The sequence below is a fragment of the Glandiceps talaboti genome, chromosome 7 (assembly GCF_964340395.1).
Source record: "Glandiceps talaboti chromosome 7, keGlaTala1.1, whole genome shotgun sequence".
In the NCBI taxonomy this organism is placed as follows: Eukaryota; Metazoa; Hemichordata; class Enteropneusta; family Spengelidae; genus Glandiceps; species Glandiceps talaboti.
Window position 1 is genome coordinate 17968819 of NC_135555.1, and position 24527 is coordinate 17993345.

Here is a 24527-nt window from a genome sequence, read left to right on the forward strand (position 1 = left end):
TTACTCGAAACGTTCCAAATCCTAATTATTTTCCCGATTTTTTTATGAATTATGCTTGAGGACGTTTGATTATATTATTCCGCAATTTTTTTCTTCATTCAGGCAGAAAATAGTCGTGACGTAACGGTTTGTCAAGGCCCCTTAGGTCACTCATATTGTCCTTGACCGCACGACAAATAGACAAATAATCTATATATTCAATCAGAATACAGATTCTACAATACTCTGTCATGAAGTACGTTTATCTTGACTAATCTGAGGGGTTGAATTCTGTACTTATAAAAATCGCTGTAGTGATATAAAACAATGTTACAATTAATTCTGGCCATCGGAAATTTGGGCGGACCCTTGTCAGCAATCAAACACACACATAGCAAGACGTCTTTTGCGGTTGAGTGCTCAGGTCAGAGTCCTTTAACTTGATATGGTTGCCTGTGCCACGGGCCTGTGCATACTTGAAGTTTTCAGGTCGTCATCTATTCACATTTGTGATTTATTGTAACGACTAATTTCAACTTTCAATCGTCAAAAAGTTCAACTTGTGCCTGATTGCCAATGAGAAGATCGCCTTTTCATTCTGTATATAGCCGGGTTATTCAAACGCTGTGTATAAATAGTATGTTGCCAAGGGAGGAGTGTACACACACACACACACACACACACACAAAGGATACGTAGTTGTACAACAATGTGACCTTTTAAGACGCCATGATGAATTCAACCAACTGGTCGAAGGCAATTTATAAGGTAAGTTGAATAACTGGCTACACGTACGATTTGCAGAATGTAGTTACTTTTTACAGGATATAGGAACGGTAATGTAGGAGAATAGGTAGTTTAAACAATGCTAGGCTTCTATTTCCAAAACAAAGTACACTATAATATGGTGTCTGTATGGGTCAACTTTCCACAATGGTGTGACGAAAGTAGTTCGGTTTTATGTATACAATCTGAAACACAGTACATTTAAATGCCACAGTAGTTGACGGGTCGGTAGTCACACGCACACACATACATACATACATACATACATACATACATACATACATACATACATACATACATACATACATACATACATACATACATACGTACATACGTACGTACGTACGTACATACGTACATACGTACGTACATACATACATACATACATACATACATACATACATACATACATACATACATACATACATACATACATACAAACAAACAACATACATACATACATACATACATACATACATACATATTTTGACAACCACGGTAAGTATTGAATGTGGTCATTGTGTGTTTTCAAGGGACAATAGCTGTCACTTTCGGCTAATATAATGGGTGACAAAGGTACGAATATCCCAATAACAAGGAACGGATACCCACATGGTACTCCTGTATTTATTACAATAAAGTTTATCAGAGGGTGGCGTTCCAAGATTAGATCGTATCTTATAAGGTTGTCGAGGAAATTAAATTTCAACATCGTCAATTATCTCACTTGATTGCAACACCAAATTTGATATACTAACCTCAAGTATTCATCAGTTTGATAAAGACCAAAGTGTAGTATATTAATAATACACTATTTGAGATCTAAGAATCCTTTCCAGAATGCAATATATAATTCCATTGCCATCAAATTTAATAAGGGGATATATTTGGAAAGTTTTAACAGATTTCTTTCAAAACATGTTCTTAAACGTCATCAGGTTGACGTGATGTCAACCTGGGCCTACAATTGACCTTGACCTTGGCATTACCACCTGTTGATGATTGGTATTATATCACTTCCAGACCACTGATGTAAGTTCCATATCTTTACAGAATTCCATTATTATTTTTTTATAGTTTCATGTCAATACAACACGATGAGGTATTACTGGATATTACTTGCCATAGTAATGTCAACATATTGGGGTAAGTCTCGTAAAGACAAGCTATTGGTTGAGTTCAATAGTTAAATCATTGTCAAAACTAGAGTTAGATTATACACCTTGGACACGGTTCATACACTATTGGCAGTAGACAGAGTTAGAATGGTAATGCTCCTATTTATTTCTCAACCTAATCGTATATATTATATATATGTGTTTTAAGATAAGAATAATGTTACAAAATCTGTTTTTGTTTACTAGCTAGATGTAATTTAAGCTGTGTAGGGCGCCCTCACACCTCGACTTTATAAGATTTATAGGAGTATGCTCATGAGCAAGGCCGCTGATTGCGGAGCGAAAGGGTTTTAAAATATTACCCTTTCTCGTGCTCAAACCCAGAGCCAGTAAGCTTTCGCGAGAACCTTCCACGTGTTATGGTAGTCATTTCGCCCCTTTCCACTAATCCTCCGGTTCGCGTAACGTTGTACCCTCCTCTCACTTATATCTAATGACTACCCCACAATTGCAGTGAAAAGAATTATTATGCTTTTTCATTTGGATATTACCAAGTTTATTACTCAGTTTAAGACGGTGAAATGCAGCCTAATTAAAGGTCGGGGAAGACCAGGATGGCATTAAGGAGTCAGATTTTATCGACCAGGTTCTCGAGGATATCCGTATTTTAGGAAATGGCATTTTGTTAGGGAGGGCCATGTTTTACTTTGACGCATTTTATTGTCTAACTCTGTATTAGTTTGTGATTGTTGTCATTGTTGCATCTATCGATCCCATCATTGCCACTGCCACTGTGGACTGCAATATCAAAACATATATCATTTTATCTGCAGGTAATGGGGAAACTGATGTCGTGTACTCGGGTACGTAAGTACTGATATTGAATATGTCTCTTTCAGTAGTATCAGTTTGTACCATGTTTTGTACGTTAAATATTAAATTTTGGATTTGAAACAAAAGATCATTTGGTTGGTCCTTAGCACAATAATTGGCGTACATAACTCTCTTGATAAAGGTTTTATTGATAAGATAGTTTTATTGTAAGACTGTGACAACATTCTCTAGAGTTTCTCTTTCTGCCTGTCTGTGTCTTTCCCTAAGTGTGTCTGTTTATCTATCTGTCTGTCTGTCTGTCTGTTTGTTTGTTTGTTTGTCTGTTTATCAGACTAGCTGGTTTGCTGACTCTGTCTTTCTGTCTGTCATCGCTCTATCCATCTGCCTCTTCTTTGTCTATTATCTATCGCTCTCTCTTCCTGTCTGTCTCTGTCTCTGTCTCAGGCTGTCTAGCTGTCTCTGTTTCTCCCCCTCTCCACCTCTCACCCTTCCGCAGTAGATATTTCAACAATTTACAGTTGTCGAGGGGCCATTTTGACAAATTCAGTGATCTTTCTGTTTTTCACCCCCAACCCACTTCAAGCAGTGTTTTCAAAGATAACCCCCCCCCCCCAACCAACCAACCAACCAACCAACCACCAACCCACCCATCCATTGGAGTGACCCCTGGCTCCACCCAATTAAACACTATTGGGCCCTTATGGTACTGGGAGCATATAAAGCAGTTGTCATTTTGATACATGAACACAGAATCATAATTTCCATCATCGATCAGTAATCACGATTTGTATTTTTTTTTGTTCTTGTTTCATCGTTTGATATGTTAGCCTGTAATGATGATGATGTGAGCGCTCTCAGTGGTACAATACAATCGCATAGCTGGTATCCGGGAAATTACCCGGCGAATATCAACTGCACGATTTACATTCGTAGTACTGGCTCCTACGACAATATTTACCTGACAATTACAGAAATAGATTTGTACAACGGTTGGTATTTTCAGTTTTGTTTCTTGATAATTCATTTACACCGCGAATATTACGTAATATTTGATGACTGATATTAGCAGCTACTTCACCAGTCAACCGTTATAATGGTACTGACTTCGAGCGACACAAACATACTTTCCAGTGCCGCAAATTAAGTTTGGCCTATGCACACGAAGTTGTCACAAATGACCTACATGTATATGCACGTGAAGATGTCACAAATTTTATCCGATTGACTTCAATTTCCGATTGATTTCCCAGCATTAGAGCACGACTCACCTGTACAATTGAGACTTGGTAAAATTTGACCTTTGTTTTAATGAATATTAAATTCAGTAAATTCATACATTTTTGTACTTTTAAAGGATGTAGTGGTACCGATAGGATCGTGGTGACTGACGGTAATGGAAATGAGGTCGCGTCACTTTGTAGCAATGCGGATAAAGGAAGCTATGAGACGAAAACTGGCCAGTTCAAATTAACATTTACAACAGACTCAAACTCGGGGACTAACAACGGTTTTCAAGCTGTCTTCAATCAGTATTATGAAAAAGACTGTAAGTATATACACCAGATACATTTAGATCTTATTCCCAATGTTTTTCCTCGTTCAGCCACAGTCCCTCTATGAGGTACTGTGGTATAGCTAAGGAATAACCCCGATTAAAATCTGATGTGGTGTAAGTGGCTAGATGCGCTTTATTTACCTATATTTCTATCGTTTTGTGTTGTTTGTTGTTTTGTCGGAGTTGATCGAGGAAGGCAGCGATCACTCAGAACAAAACAAACAACACAAAATAGATAGAACTTAATATAGGTAAATAAAGCGCATCTAGTGTGGGACGTTTTCACTCATATTTTAAGCACTGAAAAACAGGTGACACGGGTACTCGTGACATATATAGAACGACCGGGGTTTATGATCTATATTCTCTTGTATATTATGCTATAGATTATAGTGGAGATACCATTCTGTGAAAAAATAAAGACACTGTCATATAAAGAGTCTTAACAATTAAGTATACAACTTTGATGTAAACGCGATTGCGGACAATTGTGGCGATAGGAGATTCAGGATATCGTGGAATTAGTTTGTACCTTGCACAGGGTTATTACTAAGATGATATCGCCTCTGTCATTCTTTCCCCACTCAACCTCCTAAACCCCCCCCCCCCCATGCCATGTTCTATGATGAAGACTTCAATATGATCTAGGAGATGAACAAATTGTAGAGTATAGTACTAACTCTGGAACATTAAGAAAGACACTCGTAAATGAGACAGGCAGAAGGAGCCTGGGGAGAGGAGGAGACAGACAGACAGACAGACAGACAGACAGACAGACAGACAGACAGACAGACAGACAGACAGACAGAGGGTCAGTCAGTCAGTCAGTCAGACAGACAGATAGACAGTCAGTAAGACAGACAGACAGACAGACAGACAGACAGACAGACAGACAGACAGACAGACAGACAGACAGACAGACAGACAGACAGACAGACAGACAGACAGAAGTAGAGGAGCTGATCGGAAGTGATTTACAATATTTTGTACATGTATTCTTCAAAATGCAGCCAGTTGCAACTCTGACAGTTCTGATTTCCATTGTGATAATGACTGGTGTATACCTGAATCATTGAGGTGTGATGGTACCAAACACTGCAGTGATAATACGGATGAAGTAGGATGCTCAGGTGAGAGTTATGCCATTACTGTAGCGTACTCTTTAGCATATTTTATATTGTCAAGGTAACCAGTAATTGACCAAGCATCAAAACAGGATGAAATTTACTGGCACACTCAGCCACTGTTCGAAGTAGTTTGTATATGTATGTATGTATGTACGTATATGTATACATGTATGTATGTATGTATGTATGTATGTATGTATGTATGTGTGTATGTATGTACATGTATGTATGTATGTATGTATGTAAGTATGTATGTATGTATGTATGTATGTATGTATGTATGTATTTATGTATGTATGTATGTATGTATGTATGTGTATGTATGTATGTATGTATGTATGTATGTATGTATGTATGTATGTATGTATGTATGTATCTGTCTATGTGTGTATGTATGTATGTATGTGTGTGTATATATATATATATACATATATATATATATATATATATATATATATATATATATATATATATATATATATATATATATATATATATATATATATATATATATATATTTCTATATACATACTTGGAATTACATTATAAATATTTATTATAATTTCAACCTTACAGGTGACACATCAACAACTACAATAATTATAATAGTCAGTGTCGTTATTGTCGTCATCATCTTTGGTGTAGTAATAATCGGGTTAGTCATCAAGAAAGTATGTGCTAACTCAAAACGGAAAGCAACGAAATCGAGAGTTGGAACAGGGATTCCGGCTGACGAAGGCGTCACTGTGTCTGCTACCCCAGCCCATATGCAACGTCCTGTCGGAGAGTTAGGTGCCACCTATGACCCGGCTTATCCTGCACACTATGACCCTACCTATCCAACAATGGGTGTGGATGATATGCCTCCTGGTCTTCATCCCAAATATAACGCTAATCTTCAGACTAGCTAGCACACCATATCATTATTAGTACAGTCATTTTTTTATCATTTGTTCAAGATACTATAGACATCTCTTTTCTTTCTCTTATATTTAAGTTATTGTATATAGTAATTATTTTTCTTATAGTTCTAGCTACTTACTTACTTACGAGTTACGTTTCACCTGTTCGGGTCTATAGGCTTTGCCATACTGTCCGTTTGCTAGCTGTACCCGTAGTCAAGAACTAACAATGTTTCAATGTAACAAGAACAAACTATGTATTTTCTCGCCCTGGGGAATTCGAATGTATTTAAAAATATTGTATATTTGAATAAATTTCGAGAAAACTTCAATCTATGTGTTGTCTTTGGAATTTTGAAATTTCTTACACTGAGAAGACTCATGTATATAACGGCGTCTGCATAATGGTGACTCAGAGGTCAAAGTTCACAATGATAATTTACAAGACAACATACAAAAATATGGATAATCATGCATAACATGAATATATTTACATAAATATGTGCACATTTTCACCAATAATTTCCATACGCATTTTCATATTTTCATTTTTTTAGTATATAATATAATAAAAGAGTGATAAAGTTTTGATCTCTTCCAATACAAAGGCAAATACATAGACGTTCAGATCAAATATGGGCAATTGCGGACTAATATGTATAAAAGTAAGCTTAGATGGATCCAAGAAGATACTTGTATAGTCTGCAGTAGAGAAAAAATTTTTATTTAAGGCCCACTTCGAAAAAGGATTAAATATTAGGTGTGAAAAACAGTTGTCTAACGAAGGTATAGAAAAAGTTGGCCCAGAACTGAAGAATAATCCTATGTAATCCCCATGGCCCCACCGAGATAATAATTATGCGAGAACGTGGGATTGAAACCTCAGTCATTAAACCAGTGTTCCTATCACAAACATGATATTTCTTTCCAAGCTTGCATTATTCGACTATTGATATCCAAAGCAGACATTAACACTTAATGTGCATCTCGATACAAAACATTGTTTGTTTGGACTTTTTTACGGTTTTGATTAATCAAACATGATCTTTTAGTTGTGACCGAACTTTGGACGGATCCTCCTTGATGCCCATGAGTCAAACATAGCTATGTCGTGGGCAAGACATCCTTTAATTTATAAGGTTGAGTTATTAGGGTCATTTATCAGTTAGTTGTGACATGCCGGCCGTGTATCCATGTCATTTTTGCAAGTCGTACTATATAAACGTTTGTGAGTTGCCCAAGAAAAACCTTGAAATCGCGTCTCACAGTACAAATACTCAGATGTTGCGGATCATCATTTCACTGTGTTTATAACTGGGTTATTCAAACGCTGTGTTGAAATACTATGTTACCAAGGTGAGTCACACACAAAGGGATACGCAGTTGTACTATGACCTGATAAGACGCCTTGATGAATTAAGCCAACTCGGTGAACGACAGCGTATCAGGTAAGTTACATGTATATGTACAATGTATATTCACACGTAGCGATTTTCAGAATGATTTTCATTGTTGCGGGAGAATAAAGACGGTATGAAATTATAGATAGTTAATTACGAGTACTAAACTCTTTACTGGTATTTTCAAAACAGTTTAATCCACAGGAGTGCAATATATGGTCCAACTTTTCACCAATGTTGCCATGGAAACAGTTCAGCTTTATAAAGTCAACACACCAACTTACATGTACAGTGTAGAAAACTTGGTGCAGGAAGTCTAATACATACACGCACAATCTGGTTCGACCTACATGAGTCGATGAGAACTGAATGTAGTATGATGTTCGTCGAAATTTAGGGGTACTTATAAATTATAATCTTTCGATTGCCCTAATTTTTAATCCAACATCCCTTACTATAATAGGGGACTAATATTGTAATACTTTATATTTGCTATCAAATTTGGGTTAATACGCTTAAAAATGTATGTGTCGCGATATGTATCGACCGAACGATTTCCCAAACTGAATGATTATTGAACACTATCAGAGGGACAATACCGAGTTGGCTATTGAAATATGTGTGACGTCAAATAGTGTGTATTGTCTGGCCGTGTTCAAATATCAAACTTCTGGTACCATATGTGTTCTCGGTATATAACAGGTGGATAAGCTACGTTGATAACAGGTACACTGACAACACTTACATAAGCATGTCAGAAGTAAAGTAAAGTAAAGTAAAGTAAAGTAAAGTAAAGGTGAACTTCCGTAAACCGTGTCTTATAAACGTGTAAAGTAAACAAACTTTTAAAATCGGCAATAATCGAGCCGGCCGTACTATTATCCAATTTGATAAAAAAGGCCAAAGTGAAAGGTATCATCGTGATTTGTATGCTATTTGACGTATACCATTTCTTCCCAAAATTTACTGATGAAATCTTCTATTTCTTTCCAAGTTGATGTGAATATACATTTTAGAAGGACTTTAACGATCTTCAAACGATTCTCATACATGGCTACGTTTCAACCTAGATATTAACCTTGACCCGAAATGTCTACCTGCTGTGATTTCTCATGCAAAATAATAACAACAACGTCGAAACATGTGTAATTCCCCTATTTTCACAGAATTACATTTACATTTTCAAGATAAGAAAGATGAGTTCCCATTGGATATTATTTGCCATAATAATGCCAACATACTTGGGTAAGTCAACAATGACATCGCTATCAAAACTAGTACATGCATATGCAACGGCGTTGCCAAGAGAGTTTTTATTTTCTGTGTTTATTTTTAAAGTTGCGTTTAGATTTTTCAAAGAAAAAATTATGGGAATAGTGTTTCGAAATTGATTAGTCTACGAGGAACAAGTAATCACTGAAAACGTAAATCTCTTCCAAAGTGACTTAATTATGTCTAAACCGTCAATTCTTAGTGACAAACTGGTATTGCTTGTTTGACCTGTGCATAGGAGCGCAGTAATGTAGATATCAAAGTCACTATTGACATAAAATTCCATATCCAAACAAGCTTCAGATTTCGCAAACAGTTGCTCGTAGTCTATTTTTAGTGGTCTGAGAGTTAACATACCTAGCAAGCGCAGATATTATTAACCCGGATTACAAAGCAGTTCTCAAATGACAGAATCGTACATTGTATTGTTGTTGCATTGTATCGTATTGTATTGTATCATATTGTATTGTATCGTATTTTGTCGTGTTGTGTTGTATTGTATTGTATTGTATTGTATTGTATTGCATTGCATTGCATTGTATTGTATTGTATTGTATTGTATTGTATTGTATTGTATTGTATTGTATTGTATTGTATTGTATTGTATTGTATTGTATTGTACTGTACTGTATTGTATTGTTTACCGTTATCCTAACAGCTAGTGAATATCAATACAGTATACTGACACTGCAGGTATATCATTATGAAGCAGACGATAAATGTTCTAAGAGAATAAACAGTATATGAATACATTGATTTAGTACCTCAATATATGTTGCCTATTTTGAATTGCACTATAAGGTCAGTCACTCATAAATATTCGATATATGACAATTTCATTGTCTCATTCATTCATTACAGTACAGAGAGCGATCGGTGACTGTGGTGGACATTTTACAGGGTCTACAGGGGAAATATCTTCTCCAAATTATCCCAATTTTTACAATAACGATGCAACTTGCAATTATACTATAACAGTCGGATCGAGTTTCAAAATAAAGGTAATTTTATGTGCATGCATGCACGCGAACACGCACGCGCATACACAAACGTACATATGTACCTTCATACTTACAGACAGACAGACAGACAGACAGACAGACAGACAGACAGATAAACATACAGACAGACAGACAGACAGACATACAGACAGACAGATAGATAGATAGATAGATAGATAGATAGATAGATAGATAGATAGATAGATAGATAGATAGATAGATAGATAGATAGATAGATAGATAGATAGATAGATAGATAGATAGATAGATACAGACAAGCAGGCAGACACATAAAGACCGATTGCAAGCGCCTTCATCTACATTGAAATTATTGAATAATTTACTTAATTAATGAGGAAGTTCTACATAGGAGTGTGATATCGTATAGATTGTTGTCCATAATTTCAACTAAATGCATGAATATATTTCATATACGTACAGTGATACGTATGCCCATTATATGTGACGGGTAGGGGTAAGCCATTCCTTCGAATGGCTCATTTGCATAAATAATGACATGTGCCTCAAAATCGAATGACATTAGCACACTGCAGCTACATGTATTTTGTGTCATCCTCGGTTTTAAACAGTGCACCTGTACTAAAATGAAAGTTTTTGATTTTATGAAAATATTAATATACATATAAACATTTCCAAAGAAACATGTTTTGTACACTATTTTCAATGCCAGCTCGAGTTTCTGTCTTTTGATACGGAGTACAACAACGATTATGTAAATGTGTATGACGGATCAGAAGTCCAGGATGTCTCTCTCGGCAAATTTTCTGGATCTACGTTACCTGGAGTTGTGACGTCTACAGGGCCAACTATGTACATTCAGTTCACCTCGGACAGCAGCATAGAAAGTCGTGGATTCTCAGCAATATATCATGTTATGTCTGAAGATACTGGAGAGGCCGATGGCGTGTACTCTGGTAAGAGGCTATGACCAGTCACTATTGTTTCCTTAGTGGCGCCATACTAAAAACCATCAGTTGGATTGAAAAAAAGAGAGTGTCAGTAATTATTGAAATGGATAGAGTTACTTCACAAATCAGAAACGTAATAGCCATCTTTACCAAAGTTCTTAGTATTTCGTTGCTTTGAATATTCAATTATTTATTTAATCGATTGTTGAACATGTTCTACGTTTGAATTTTCGGCACGTCAAGTATGAGAGAGAGACAGATAGAGACAGACAGACAGACAGACAGACAGACAGACAGACAGACAGACAGACAGACAGACAGACAGACAGACAGACAAACAAACCAACTGAGCTGGAGTTTAGAATGGTTATATCAATGTTTTTATAATTATTTTCGTCGTATAGAAATAATAAATGTCCCTTTACGCACGGTATGAACTGTTGCTTGTTGCTATTTCCTTGCCAGCATGCAGTGATGATAACGTGTTCGAACTCTATGGTACCATACAGTCACATGATTCGTATCCCGAGGATTACCCAACGAATAGCAACTGCACTATTAACATTCGTAGTCATGGTTATGGCTCCTACGACAATATTTACCTAACATTTACAGAAATAGATTTGTACGATGGTGAGTATTTATTTCATTTTCCATAACTAATCATTTGACCGTCTACATCGAATTATTTGAGGCTATCACTAATGCTACTCTGAAAACGCTAACATGTTAGTGTGTTTGTTTGGGTTGTTGGTACTTCTTTTTTTCGGGTTTTTTTTGTGTAATTTTTTTTTTTTTTTTTGTTTTTTTTGTTTTTTTGTTGTTGTTTTTTTTTTTTGGGGGGGGGGTTACGATTAAAAGAGCACTGAATAAGAAATCCTAACACGTCATGGTTTCTATATATGTTGTTTTTAAAGCTACACCAGTTGCAGCTGAACTTTTTTGAAACTTTGTTATTAGCTATAATGACTTACTCATAATATCGTACACCCTGAACGTTATTTAGACAAACCTGTTTGTGTAGCTGTGCAGATAATATGATATAATAAATCCAATCAAATTGTTTTTAAGGGTCCGCATCAAAAATAATCAGTGTCCCAATGCAATCATGATGTCAACTTGTATGTATATATATATATATATATATATATATATATATATATATATATATATATATATATATATATATATATATATATATATATATATATATATATATATATATATATATATATATATTAACAGATCACAGGTCGTCCGAAGATCGCATTCAAGCGTGAAACTCTGAGTAACGGCTCCGTACCATAACTTGTGTATTTTGTGTAAATACAGCTCTACTTCGCAGTATTGAGCGCTTTTCCTTCAGTTTATGACTTACCACTGACACTGAATTAGTATATATATATATATATATATATATATATATATATATATATATATATATATATATATATATATATATATATATATATATATGGAATAGAGTATTGACTTACACGCGACTGCACACTGTATGCACAGTCAGCGAATCTACACGCACACGCATACAGTGACCTGACGATCCTTTTGATGAAACGTATCGTAATGTAAATACATAATGTAATATAATACTAGTATTCTTCTTTCATTTTTACCTCCCGTAAGGGTACGGGAGGTATTAAAAGGGGAATGTGTGTCTGTCTGTCTGTCTGTCTGTCTGTCTGTGTCTTCATTTTCTAAAAATCTGCTGGCTCAATTGCAATGAAATTTGGGATATATAATCTTTAGGGTAATAGCTAGACCTGATTAGGTTTTGGGCCAGGTCTGTTAATGTTTAATTAGAGAAGTTTGCATATTAATGAAGTTTACCGTCAAACTGACCCAAAATTTGTTTCAAATTTGTCTAGTAAAAACCGTTGGCCAGTTGTCAATTAGGCTTACAAGTTACACAAAGCATGATAAGACACTGTGAATGGTGCAAATAAACAACGTGCGAAATGCCAAATACCGAATGCAAACAATATATACAAGTGAACAAAAGAGTCTGTGTGTACTCTGTTAGCCCGATATTTTGCCTAAAATCAAGCTCACATGTGCGAACGGTACGTGAAAATGATACATTGTTGCTGAAATAGAATGACATAAAATGAAACCAAAATGTTTCTCAGTTTGATCGATGTACGTTCTGGGTTGCCACACTCCTTAGTAAAATCACAATTTCATACAACTTTTTGCGCGCGCAACAAGTGTTTTCTGTCAAGTAGTTGTGTCGTTGACGTACCTATACCTAGTAGGCAGTGATGTAGATAATAGCCGGTTACCTACCGGTCACAACGCCCAGCTATAACTTATAAGTATAACCACGTACAACAGTTTAGTTGTGGGACCGGCTAAGGAAAGTACTAAAACCTGACGACCATTGAAAAAAATTCTAAGGTCGGAAAATTACATATGAGTTTCCCAGAAGTACTAATAGCAAGTAAAATAACCAAAGTGTAACAAAAAAAAGAAATAAATTCATAATTATTTGGAAAACATTTGAGGATTACGCGGTAAAACAAATAGGAGAAAATATTAATTCAACCAGTCTCTGTCTGTCTGTCTCTCTGGTTCTGTCTCTATCTATATATATATATATATATATATATATATATATATATATATATATATATATATATATATATATATATATATATATATATATATATATATATATATATATATATATATATATATATATATATATTCACTACTTACATAGCATATATTGTGATATTTGTTATATTAAGGGTAGTTAAATGAAACAAAATTTCATTGTTTTTCATTATGGTTTCGTATGTTGTTAGGATGCAATGGTTTGGATAGTATTGAGCTCACTGATGGCGATGGTTACAGAGCCAATCCCTGTAGCTCTTCTGATACAACGTACGGTTATGAGACTTCATCGGGCTACTTCAAAATAACATTTATAACCTACGATCGCGACCAATCGAGCACTCATAAAGGCTTTCAGGCTGTCTTCAATCTGTATTATGTAATGGCCTGTAAGTATTGTATACCTTAGTGTGTGATAGGTCATACTAGTGTGTGTGTATGTATTTATGTATGTATGTATGTATGTATGTATGTATGTATGTATGTATGTATGTATGTATGTATGTATGTATGCGTGTAAATTTGTATGTGATGCTAGTCTTGTCCATTAATCGATACTCTTCTGAAATCTCACTAGCCTATAACATACCAGCTTCAAATGTAGCTACCATATATATACTTACTTCCTATACGTACATCCAGCGTTTGGAATCACCTTCCTAAAGCTGCTGCAACTCCATTAATGCATTCTCAGCAATGTTATCGGTTTCAGTGGTTTTTATCAGATGTTTTTGTAATTGTTTTATTTCTTGCTCGTCAGACGCGTGAGTCTTTGTTTTGTAATAAAAGAATAATTATTGGAAGATATCTTTTGCTTGACAAAAGAGAGAGAGGCAAGCAAGTAGGCAGGTATTCAGACAGACAGACAGACAGACACACACACACACACACACACACACACACACACACACAGATTTGTGAGCTGTATCAACATGTATTTCTCACACGATTATTTTAAATAACAGTCTACTGTAGGACTGACAGTGGTGATTTCCATTGTAACAATCACTGGTGTATACCTGGATCATTGAGATGTGATGGTACCAAACACTGCAGTGATAATAGCGATGAAGAGGGATGTTCAGGTGAGTTTTAAGCCTAGAGAGCTTTGACAGTAAAACTGCACACTCTTTAGCATTTCCCACAATTCATTTTCAAGGACCGGAGTGCCAAAGGAGAAGCTATATTTACCAGTCTTCCATAAAAAATCTTATAAATTATAAGAGAAAACACTAGATCGACGCTGTAGTGGGTGCACGACATCTTTTATATGTATGTATGTATGTATGTATGTATGTATGTATGTATGTATGTATGTGTATGCATGCATACATGTATGTATGTATGTATGTATGTATGTTTGTTTGTTTTTTTGTCTGTTTGTTTGTTTGTTTGTTTGTTTGTTATAATTAGATTCCTAAACACTATTTTGTTCTATTCTTCACATTACAGGTTTATCAACGGGTACTATTATCATAATTGTTTTTGTCGTCACCCTTGTTTCATTCCCTTTACTCATTGCTCTGGCCGCGGCTGTCCAGAAAGGGTGTGCGTCTTGTAAGACTTCTATAGCGCCGGGAGCTGGGGATGAAGTACCGGCTGATGGCGTGGCTGTTTCTGCTACCCCAGCCTACATGCAACGTCCTATTGGCGAGGTGGGTGGCAGCTATGACCCGGCTTACCCTACGACCGGTCTGCCACCTGAATATAGCAGCAATCCCATAGACTATGGGCCCGAAAAACCCTACGACCCTACCTATCCAACGATGGGTGAGGGCGACAGTCCACCTGGTCTTCCTCCAAACATTGCAACCACATATCACACGTAATACCACTGCACCAAATGCTGCATATTCAGTACTATGCGAACAAGCATATGTCAGCAATACTTTATGTATGCCAGAAGTATGCTGAAATATTCTTATATCTCTGTATGCTTACGTATGCCAGTGTGAATATTACGGAATATTTCGGAATATTGCATATGCGTAGTATTTTAAAGTGAATATGTTGGGTAAATTGACATACATATTCATTCTCATATTCCCTAAAGTATTTTGCAAAGAATATTTAGGCAAACCCAATATGGAAGCCTGAATACGCTGGAATAGTATTATGAATAAGAATATGTTTGTATAACTCATACATATTCTTGTTCGGGATATTTATGTGTGGGAGTGCAAACATTCATGAGTATATGTCCCCTGTTACGAACAATATGTCCAGACGTATTATTAATAAGAATATGTCATTTATGACTCATGCACATTCTTGTTCGAGAAGATCATACTGACATTCATATGTGTGTATGTAACAGAGAATACCTATTACATATCCGATATGATACTCTGAACATTGCAGAATTTGTATTGAATCAAATATAGGTATAAAAACTAATTGGCTCATATACCTCACCAGTTTTTTCATAGGTCACGTGTAGCATTACATCACATTATTGTCCGGATTGTCTAAGGTTTTTGGTAATGGCAACCACTTAAAGCGAACACATTTGTGTTGGTTGTCCAAGTGGCAACTGTGTATACAGTCTCGGTTACTAAGACTATCCACCACCAGTCTACCCCGGCCAACAAGCGATCCATCAGTGGTGAGCTGAATAGCCGAGAGTAAGTGGAAAACAAAAATGAATTCAAATGAAATGATCGCAATTATTTTTCTTATAAACAGCGCCACCAACGACTGTATGATAACATCCCAAAGAAATTCAATGAAATCAAGAAAACATTTCTCCTAGTGTAGCGCCCTCTAGTAATGACTTCAGAAAATAATGTTAGTCCCCTTTCCACATGTTCATTTTTTTATCTTTTAAAATGGACATTTGGTGTCAATATAAGTGATGATTTACGCCATATAGTCCACATTTACCAGACAGCGTCACTCTACGGACACGATCCCAATAGATATTGAGTGCATCACTGTACCTACATGCATACGACCACGAATAGAACTCACGTTATTTTGAAAAAACGATTTCCTGATGAATGTTACACACAAAAAAGTAGACTGTAAGATACGTCGTGACGTTCTGCCCTTACCGACCTCCTCTCAAGGAGGGTTTGGCCGATGTGTGAGGGCGTCCCGTCACGGCGTACCTTACAGACTAACAAAAAAGCTGTCGACATAACAAACAGAAGTAGACTGGAAGTATAGGATACAAGTAAAAACAGAAGCATTGTTTTGATTACTTATTTAATACTTGCATTCTCTATACTGCAACCTGTGAGATAAAAGAAATTAACGGGAATGCTGAACTCATGCAAGCGCGACATTGCACAAAATTTCATGACCGGATTATCGATAAAGGTAAAATATTTACGATGGTTACAGAAAATCTTGTCGGGAAATACCCTCTATCTTCTGTGTAGTCTAAGTTTTTAACAATATTAGATTTTTAGATGATACTATCGGATAAAAACTCTTTGTCGTGGAAGGCCAGACCTCAACCTCAAATCTGTGTAAGTCATTCAAAGGGTTCGATTTTTAGACGATACTGTCGAATAAAAACGCTTTGTCGGTCGGGAAAAGCCCGCCCTCATCTGAGTAGTCAGTCAAAAAGATATTCAAAGTGTTAGATATTTAGCTGATATTGTCGATAATATTAGATAGAAACGCTTCGTTGTGGGAAGCCCTCTCTCAATATCTTTAAGTTTTTTATTAAATGTCCGATTTTAGATTGTTATCATATAAAAATCTCTTTGTCGGGGAAGGCTCTCCCTAATCTTTTATTCAAAATGTTAAACTTTCAGACGAATATAGATATTATCGCAGAAAGTCAAAAAGTGCAATGTTGTAGCTTCAAATTTCGTAATTGTGTCTTTGTGAATATACAAATAGCAATGTGTATATCATTGTAAATAAAAATAGCAATGTGTTACATATATGGTTGTAACAAGGACGACATATACATTTTATTTATGACAAGCAAAACTGTTCTAATAACTCAATTTTTTTTTATAAAATGTTGACAAATCAAAGAGGAACACTAGGGCCAGGCAACAATAGTGTTCGTTTGATGGACATATTTTAGAGCAACTGTAATGGTGAAAATATAGAAATTATATCCATCTGTAACAACTATTAAGATCTATCACGAAAGTTCGTAGTGTGCATACTAACAATACACAATGTACATTGTGTGCATGACATATATAAGCCGATATTCGGTTAGCAGAATGGACGTCAATGTGATTAGCTTGTGTGTGACACAGACATTGGTTAAACAAGAGAAAATAGAGAATTCAATGTTTATTCCATCTCGTCTTCGTCGTTCATCTACACTTTGGAACTGTTGTCAAGGTCTATGACCGTTGCTTATGCATTTTCACCTAGTTCCCTTATGAGTAACATCTCCATGCTCCTCAAGGTCTATAATAAAGAGAAAACAATAAAGGGTGATTGCTAAAATGAATATGATATGTAAATAAGATGGCAATCTTTTGTATATCAAAACATTTGGTATTGACTAGTGCTTAAATTAATATGACATGTAAATAAGATGGCATTCTCTTGTTTATCAAGACATTTGGTATTGACCCGTGCTTGATATGTAAATAAGGTGGCAATCTTTTGTATATCAAGACATTTGGTATTGACCAGTTAAATATAAACTGTTTCAAGTCGAATTGAAAACCATTATGTAACGAATGGTTGTATTAGCGGAAAAGAATGTTTTTAAGCTTTTGACAATTTGAGGAGATGTGCATTGTTCTCAAATCCAGTTGTAGAACAAATGTACTTCTCTATTTTTCTCTTCAGAGTATATTTATACAAGGACTGTAGCAATGTGTTCTATCCACTGGACTGACCTTGAATGTATGTTAGCTCTCTGGAGATATATTCCGCACAGTAACATTACCCCATACATTATTAATAGAACCAAGAGATCACTAAATTGAAACACACTCATACTGACAGTTAACCTATTCGTGGAGGTCACATATTTGATGCAAATTGCCACTTCAAATAACTACATATACTATGAGGTATGGTAGAATAGAACAACATTATGTGTCTGACAAATACTACCTGACACTTGGTTAAAATTGATGATGGTGATCTGTCAACAGCTTATGTCTGACACAGACACACCACAAAACCCTCTACACTTTATATCCCTATACACAGTACATATTTTACAGGTCTGAGTTGTGTGGCCAAACTATTAGAGATTGCTGACCCTCACACCACAAAACCCTCTTTACTTTTATCCCTACACAGTACATATTTAAAAGGTCTGAGTTGTGTGGCCATCCTCATAGAGATTGCTGACCGTCACACCACAGTACCGCTACACTAAATTATCCCTACACAGTACATATTTAAATGTTCTGAGTTGTGTGGCCAAACTATTAGAGATTGCTGACCCTCACACCACAAAACCCTCTTTACTTTTTATCCCTTCGCAGTACATATTTAAAAGGTCTGAGTTGTGTGGCCATCCTCATAGAGATTGTTGACCCTCACACCACAGTACCTCTACACTAAATTATTCCTACACATTACATATTTTACAGGTCTGAGTTGTGTGGCCAAACTATTAGAGATTGCTGACCCTCACACCACAAAACCCTCTTTACTTTTTATCCCTTCGCAGTACATATTTAAAAGGTCTGAGTTGTGTGGCCATCCTCATAGAGATTGTTGACCGTCACACCACAGTACCGCTACACTAAATTATCCCTACACAGTACATATTTAAATGTTCTGAGTTGTGTGGCCAAACTATTAGAGATTGCTGACCCTCACACCACAAAACCCTCTTTACTTTTTATCCCTACACAGTACATGTTTAAAAGGTGTGAGTTGTGTAGCCATCCTCATAGAGATTGCTGACCGTCACACCACAGTACCTATACACTAAATTATCCCTACACAGTACATATTTAAAAGGTCTGAGTTGTGTGGCCAAACTATTAGAGATTGCTGACCGTCACACCACAAAACCCTCTTTATTGTTTCTCCCTACACAGTGCATGTTTTAAAGTTCTGAGTTGTGTGGCCATGGCATCCTCATAGAGATTGTTGACCGTCACACCAGACAGTACCTCTACACTAAATTATTCCTATGCAGTACATACTTTAAAGTTCTGAGTTGTGTGGCCAAAGTATTAGAGATTGCTGACCCTCACACCACAAAACCCTCTTTACTTTTTATCCCTTCGCAGTACATATTTAAAAGTTCTGAGTTGTGTGGCCATGGCATCCTCATAGAGATTGTTGACCGTCACACCACAGTACCTCTACACTAAATTATCCCTACACAGTACATATTTAAATGTTCTGAGTTGTGTGGCCAAACTATTAGAGATTGCTGACCCTCACACCACAAAACCGTCTTTACTTTTTATCCCTTCGCAGTACATATTTAAAAGGTCTGAGTTGTGTGGCCATCCTCATAGCGATTGTTGACCGTCACACCACAGTACCTCTACACTAAATTATTCCTACACATTACATATTTTACAGGTCTGAGTTGTGTGGCCAAACTATTAGAGATTGCTGACCCTCACACCACAAAACCCTCTTTACTTTTTATCCCTACACAGTACATATTTAAAAGGTCTGAGTTGTGTGGCCATCCTCATAGAGATTGCTGACCATCACACCACAGTACCGCTACACTAAATTATCCCTACACAGTACATATTTAAATGTTCTGAGTTGTGTGGCCAAACTATTAGAGATTGCTGACCCTCACACCACAAAACCCTCTTTACTTTTTATCCCTACACAGTACATGTTTAAAAGGTGTGAGTTGTGTAGCCATCCTCATAGAGATTGCTGACCGTCACACCACAGTACCTATACACTAAATTATCCCTACACAGTACATATTTAAAAGGTCTGAGTTGTGTGGCCAAACTATTAGAGATTGCTGACCGTCACACCACAAAACCCTCTTTACTTTTTATCCCCTACACAGTGCATATTTTAAAGTTGTGAGTTGTGTGGCCAAACTATTAGAGATTGCTGATATCGCGACCCTCACACCACAAAACCCTCTTTATTGTTTCTCCCTACACAGTACATGTTTTAAAGTTCTGAGTTGTGTGGCCATGGCATCCTCATAGAGATTGTTGACCGTCACACCACAGTACCTCTACACTAAATTATTCCTATGCAGTACATACTTTAAAGTTCTGAGTTGTGTCTGACCCAGACTAGCTGAGACTTGGTTAAAATGGACGACAGTGATTTGTCACCAGCTTATGTCTGACACAGACTAGCTGAGACTTGGTTAAAATGGATGACAATGATTTCTCACAGCTTATGTCTGACACAGACTAGCAGGGACTTGGTTAAAATGGACGACATGCAGTGATTTGTCACCAGCTTATGTCTGACACAGACTAGCTGAGACTTGGTTAAAATGGATGACATTGATTTGTTACAGCTTTTGTCTGACACAGACTAGCTGAGACTTGGTTAAAATGGATGACAATGATTTGTCACCAGTTTATGTCTGACACAGACTAGCTGAGACTTGGTTAAAATGGATGACAGTGATTTGTCACCAGCTTATGTCTGACACAGACTAGCTGAGACTTGGTTAAAATGGATGACAATGATTTGTCACAGCTTATGTCTGACACAGACTAGCAGGGACTTGGTTAAAATGGATGACAGTGATTTGTCACCAGCTTATGTCTGACACAGACTAGCTGAGACTTGGTTAAAATGGATGCCAGTGAATTGTCACCAGCTTATGTCTGACACAGACTAGCTGAGACTTGGTTAAAATGGATGACAATGATTTAATTGTCACAGCTTATGTCTGACACAGACTAGCAGGGACTTGGTTAAAATGGATGACAGTGATTTGTCACCAGCTTATGTCTGACACAGACTAGCTGAGACTTGGTTAAATGGATGACAGTGATTTGTCACCAGCTTATGTCTGACACAGACTAGCTAAGACTTGGTTAAATGGATGACAGTGATTTGTCACCAGCTTATGTCTGACACAGACTAGCTGAGACTTGGTTAAAGTGGATGACAGGATTTATGGCAATCGCTGCATCAAAACGAAACGAATTGAAACGAAACAAAAAATAAAAATTTAGGTGATTTTTATATGAACAGTGGCTTTCAAATATGTAATTTGTGGAATCAGTTTTTGTCTATTGTAATTCTGTTTTCCAATTAAAACAGCTACAGGGATACTAAGGGGCACAATGCAACAACCATAGTGCACACAATATACAGCACAACAACCATCCTCATCACTAGACTGAAACACAATACAGACCGTTGACCCCTCAGTGAAAGTCACAGCTCGTAACCACCGTTTGCCATTTAAAACAGCTACAGGGATACAATGAGGTACAATGCAATAGCCATAGTGCACACAATATACAGCACAACAACCATCCTCATCACTAGACTGAAACACAGTACCGACCGTTGACCCCTCAGTGAAAGTCACAGCTAGTAACCACCGTTTGCCATTTAAAACAGCTACAGGGATACTATGAGGTACAATGCAACAGCCATAGTGCACACAATATACAACACAACAACCATCCTCATCACTAGACTGAAACACAATACTGACCGTTGACCCCTCAGTGAAAGTCACAGCTAGTAACCACTGTTTGCCATTTAAAACAGCTACAGGGATACTATGAGGTACAATGGAACAGCCATAGTGCACACAATATACAGCACAACAACCATCCTCATCACTAGACTGAAACACAGTACCGACCGTTGACCCCTCAGTGAAAGTCACAGCTAGTAACCACCGTTTGCCATTTAAAACAGCTACAGGGATACTATGAGGTACAATGGAACAGCCATAGTGCACACAATATACAGCACAACAACCATCCTCATCACTAGACTGAAACACAGTACCGACCGTTGACCCCTCAGTGAAAGTCACAGCTAGTAACCACCGTTTGCCATTTAAAACAGCTACAGGGATACTATGAGGTACAATGCAACAACCATAGTGCACACAATATACAGCACAACAACCATCCTCATCACTAGACTGAAACACGATACTGACCGTTGACCCCTCAGTGAAAGTCACAGCTAGTAACCACCGTTTGCCATTTAAAACAGCTACAGGGATACTATGAGGTACAATGGAACAGCCATAGTGCACACAATATACAGCACAACAACCATCCTCATCACTAGACTGAAACACAGTACCGACCGTTGACCCCTCAGTGAAAGTCACAGCTAGTAACCACCGTTTGCCATTTAAAACAGCTACAGGGATACTATGAGGTACAATGCAACAGCCATAGTGCACACAATATACAGCACAACAACCATCCTCATCACTAGACTGAAACACAGTACCGACCGTTGACCCCTCAGTGAAAGTCACAGCTAGTAACCACCGTTTGCCATTTAAAACAGCTACAGGGATACTATGAGGTACAATGGAACAGCCATAATGCACACAATATACAGCACAACAACCATCCTCATCACTAGACTGAAACACAGTACCGACCGTTGACCCCTCAGTGAAAGTCACAGCTAGTAACCACCGTTTGCCATTTAAAACAGCTACAGGGATACTATGAGGTACAATGGAACAGCCATAATGCACACAATATACAACACAACAACCATCCTCATCACTAGACTGAAACACAGTACCGACCGTTGACCCCTCAGTGAAAGTCACAGCTAGTAACCACCGTTTGCCATTTAAAACAGCTACAGGGATACTATGAGGTACAATGCAACAACCATAGTGCACACAATATACAGCACAACAACCATCCTCATCACTAGACTGAAACACAGTACCGACCGTTGACCCCTCAGTGAAAGTCACAGCTAGTAACCACCGTTTGCCATTTAAAACAGCTACAGGGATACTATGAGGTACAATGGAACAGCCATAGTGCACACAATATACAGCACAACAACCATCCTCATCACTAGACTGAAACACAATACTGACCGTTGACCCCTCAGTGAAAGTCACAGCTAGTAACCACCGTTTGCCATTTAAAACAGCTACAGGGATACTATGAGGTACAATGCAACAACCATAGTGCACACAATATACAGCACAACAACCATCCTCATCACTAGACTGAAACACAGTACCGACCGTTGACCCCTCAGTGAAAGTCACAGCTAGTAACCACCGTTTGCCATTTAAAACAGCTACAGGGATACAATGAGGTACAATGCGACAACCATAGTGCACACAATACAACCAAACAACAGAACAAAGTCACATACATTATATTCCTAATGAGTGTTTTGTTTCTGAGACACTGGGATACACTTTTTCAGTTTTTTCCTTAACAATATTCATATTAAACGCACTTTGTAACTTTTCGCCTGGGACGTTATAGTAATTGTTGGACCATGTAAATAAATAGTATTAACAGTATACAGACCATTGACCTATCTATGTAGGTCATGCAACAAAAATGGCTACAAAGATGTCCTTCGTATGACCTCGTGATGTAGTTTTATAATAATATCACGATATAGATGACCTTGCCACAGCACACATCAAGTCCTTCTGCAAAAATCTGTTTGAAAAAGTGAAAAGTATAAATCTTTTGACCTATATCTTAATTCGCTCACAAACACACATGCACACCGTAATGTATATATATATATATATATATATATATATATATATATATATATATATATATATATATATATATATATATATATATATATATATATATATATATATATATATATATATATATATATATATATATATATATATTGTGTATAACATACTGCATCTTTGAATTTTGAATTGTCTTCTCTTATGTGTGAGGTTCACGGACAAATGTATACGAGAAAGCTGACGATGCCTGACCGACATATGGCAATATCAGATGTATATATCAGTTGTTAATAGTTGTGTTGACATGTGAAATCATGATGCCCTTCTGTCCTGTGTATGTAATTCGAGTTGGAGAAACTGATACTGTGCATATGTATCGTATATGTATTTCTTGTCGGAAAA

General features: G+C 36.8%; 1 protein-coding gene and 1 long non-coding RNA gene across 3 annotated transcripts in view; one reads left to right on the forward strand and one right to left on the reverse strand.

Annotated features, from left to right (window-relative positions):
- Nucleotides 1-612: 612 nt before the first annotated feature.
- On the forward strand, nt 613-6508 carry LOC144438225 (low-density lipoprotein receptor-related protein 12-like). 2 transcript variants are annotated; one of them, XM_078127267.1, is made up of 7 exons: nt 613-747; nt 1843-1911; nt 2717-2746; nt 3545-3706; nt 4072-4263; nt 5283-5402; nt 5976-6508. In XM_078127267.1, the coding sequence occupies exons 2-7, from the start codon at nt 1863-1865 to the stop codon at nt 6308-6310; spliced, it is 888 nt and encodes a 295-aa protein (XP_077983393.1). In that variant the 5' UTR covers nt 613-747; nt 1843-1862; the 3' UTR covers nt 6311-6508. The 2 variants fall into 2 exon arrangements, with proteins under 2 accessions (XP_077983393.1, XP_077983394.1); XM_078127268.1 differs by lacking the exon at nt 3545-3706.
- A 10340-nt stretch (nt 6509-16848) lies between these two features.
- LOC144438159 (uncharacterized) overlaps nt 16849-24527 on the reverse strand; it is a 7743-nt gene continuing 64 nt past the window's right edge. The window contains exons 2-3 of the long non-coding RNA XR_013481025.1: nt 23935-24072; nt 16849-17920 (exon numbers count right to left, since the gene is read on the reverse strand). This is a non-coding gene — a long non-coding RNA (uncharacterized LOC144438159). The remainder of the gene's footprint in view (nt 17921-23934; nt 24073-24527) is intronic.

Coding starts and splice junctions, on each gene's coding strand:
- LOC144438225 (XM_078127267.1), top strand. CDS start 1,863: ATGAGGTATTACTGGATATTACTTGCCATAGTAATGTCAACATATTGG. Junction 3,707..4,071: donor AGAAATAGATTTGTACAACG/GTTGGTATTTTC, acceptor GTACTTTTAAAG/GATGTAGTGGTACCGATAGG. Junction 5,403..5,975: donor GGATGAAGTAGGATGCTCAG/GTGAGAGTTATG, acceptor TCAACCTTACAG/GTGACACATCAACAACTACA.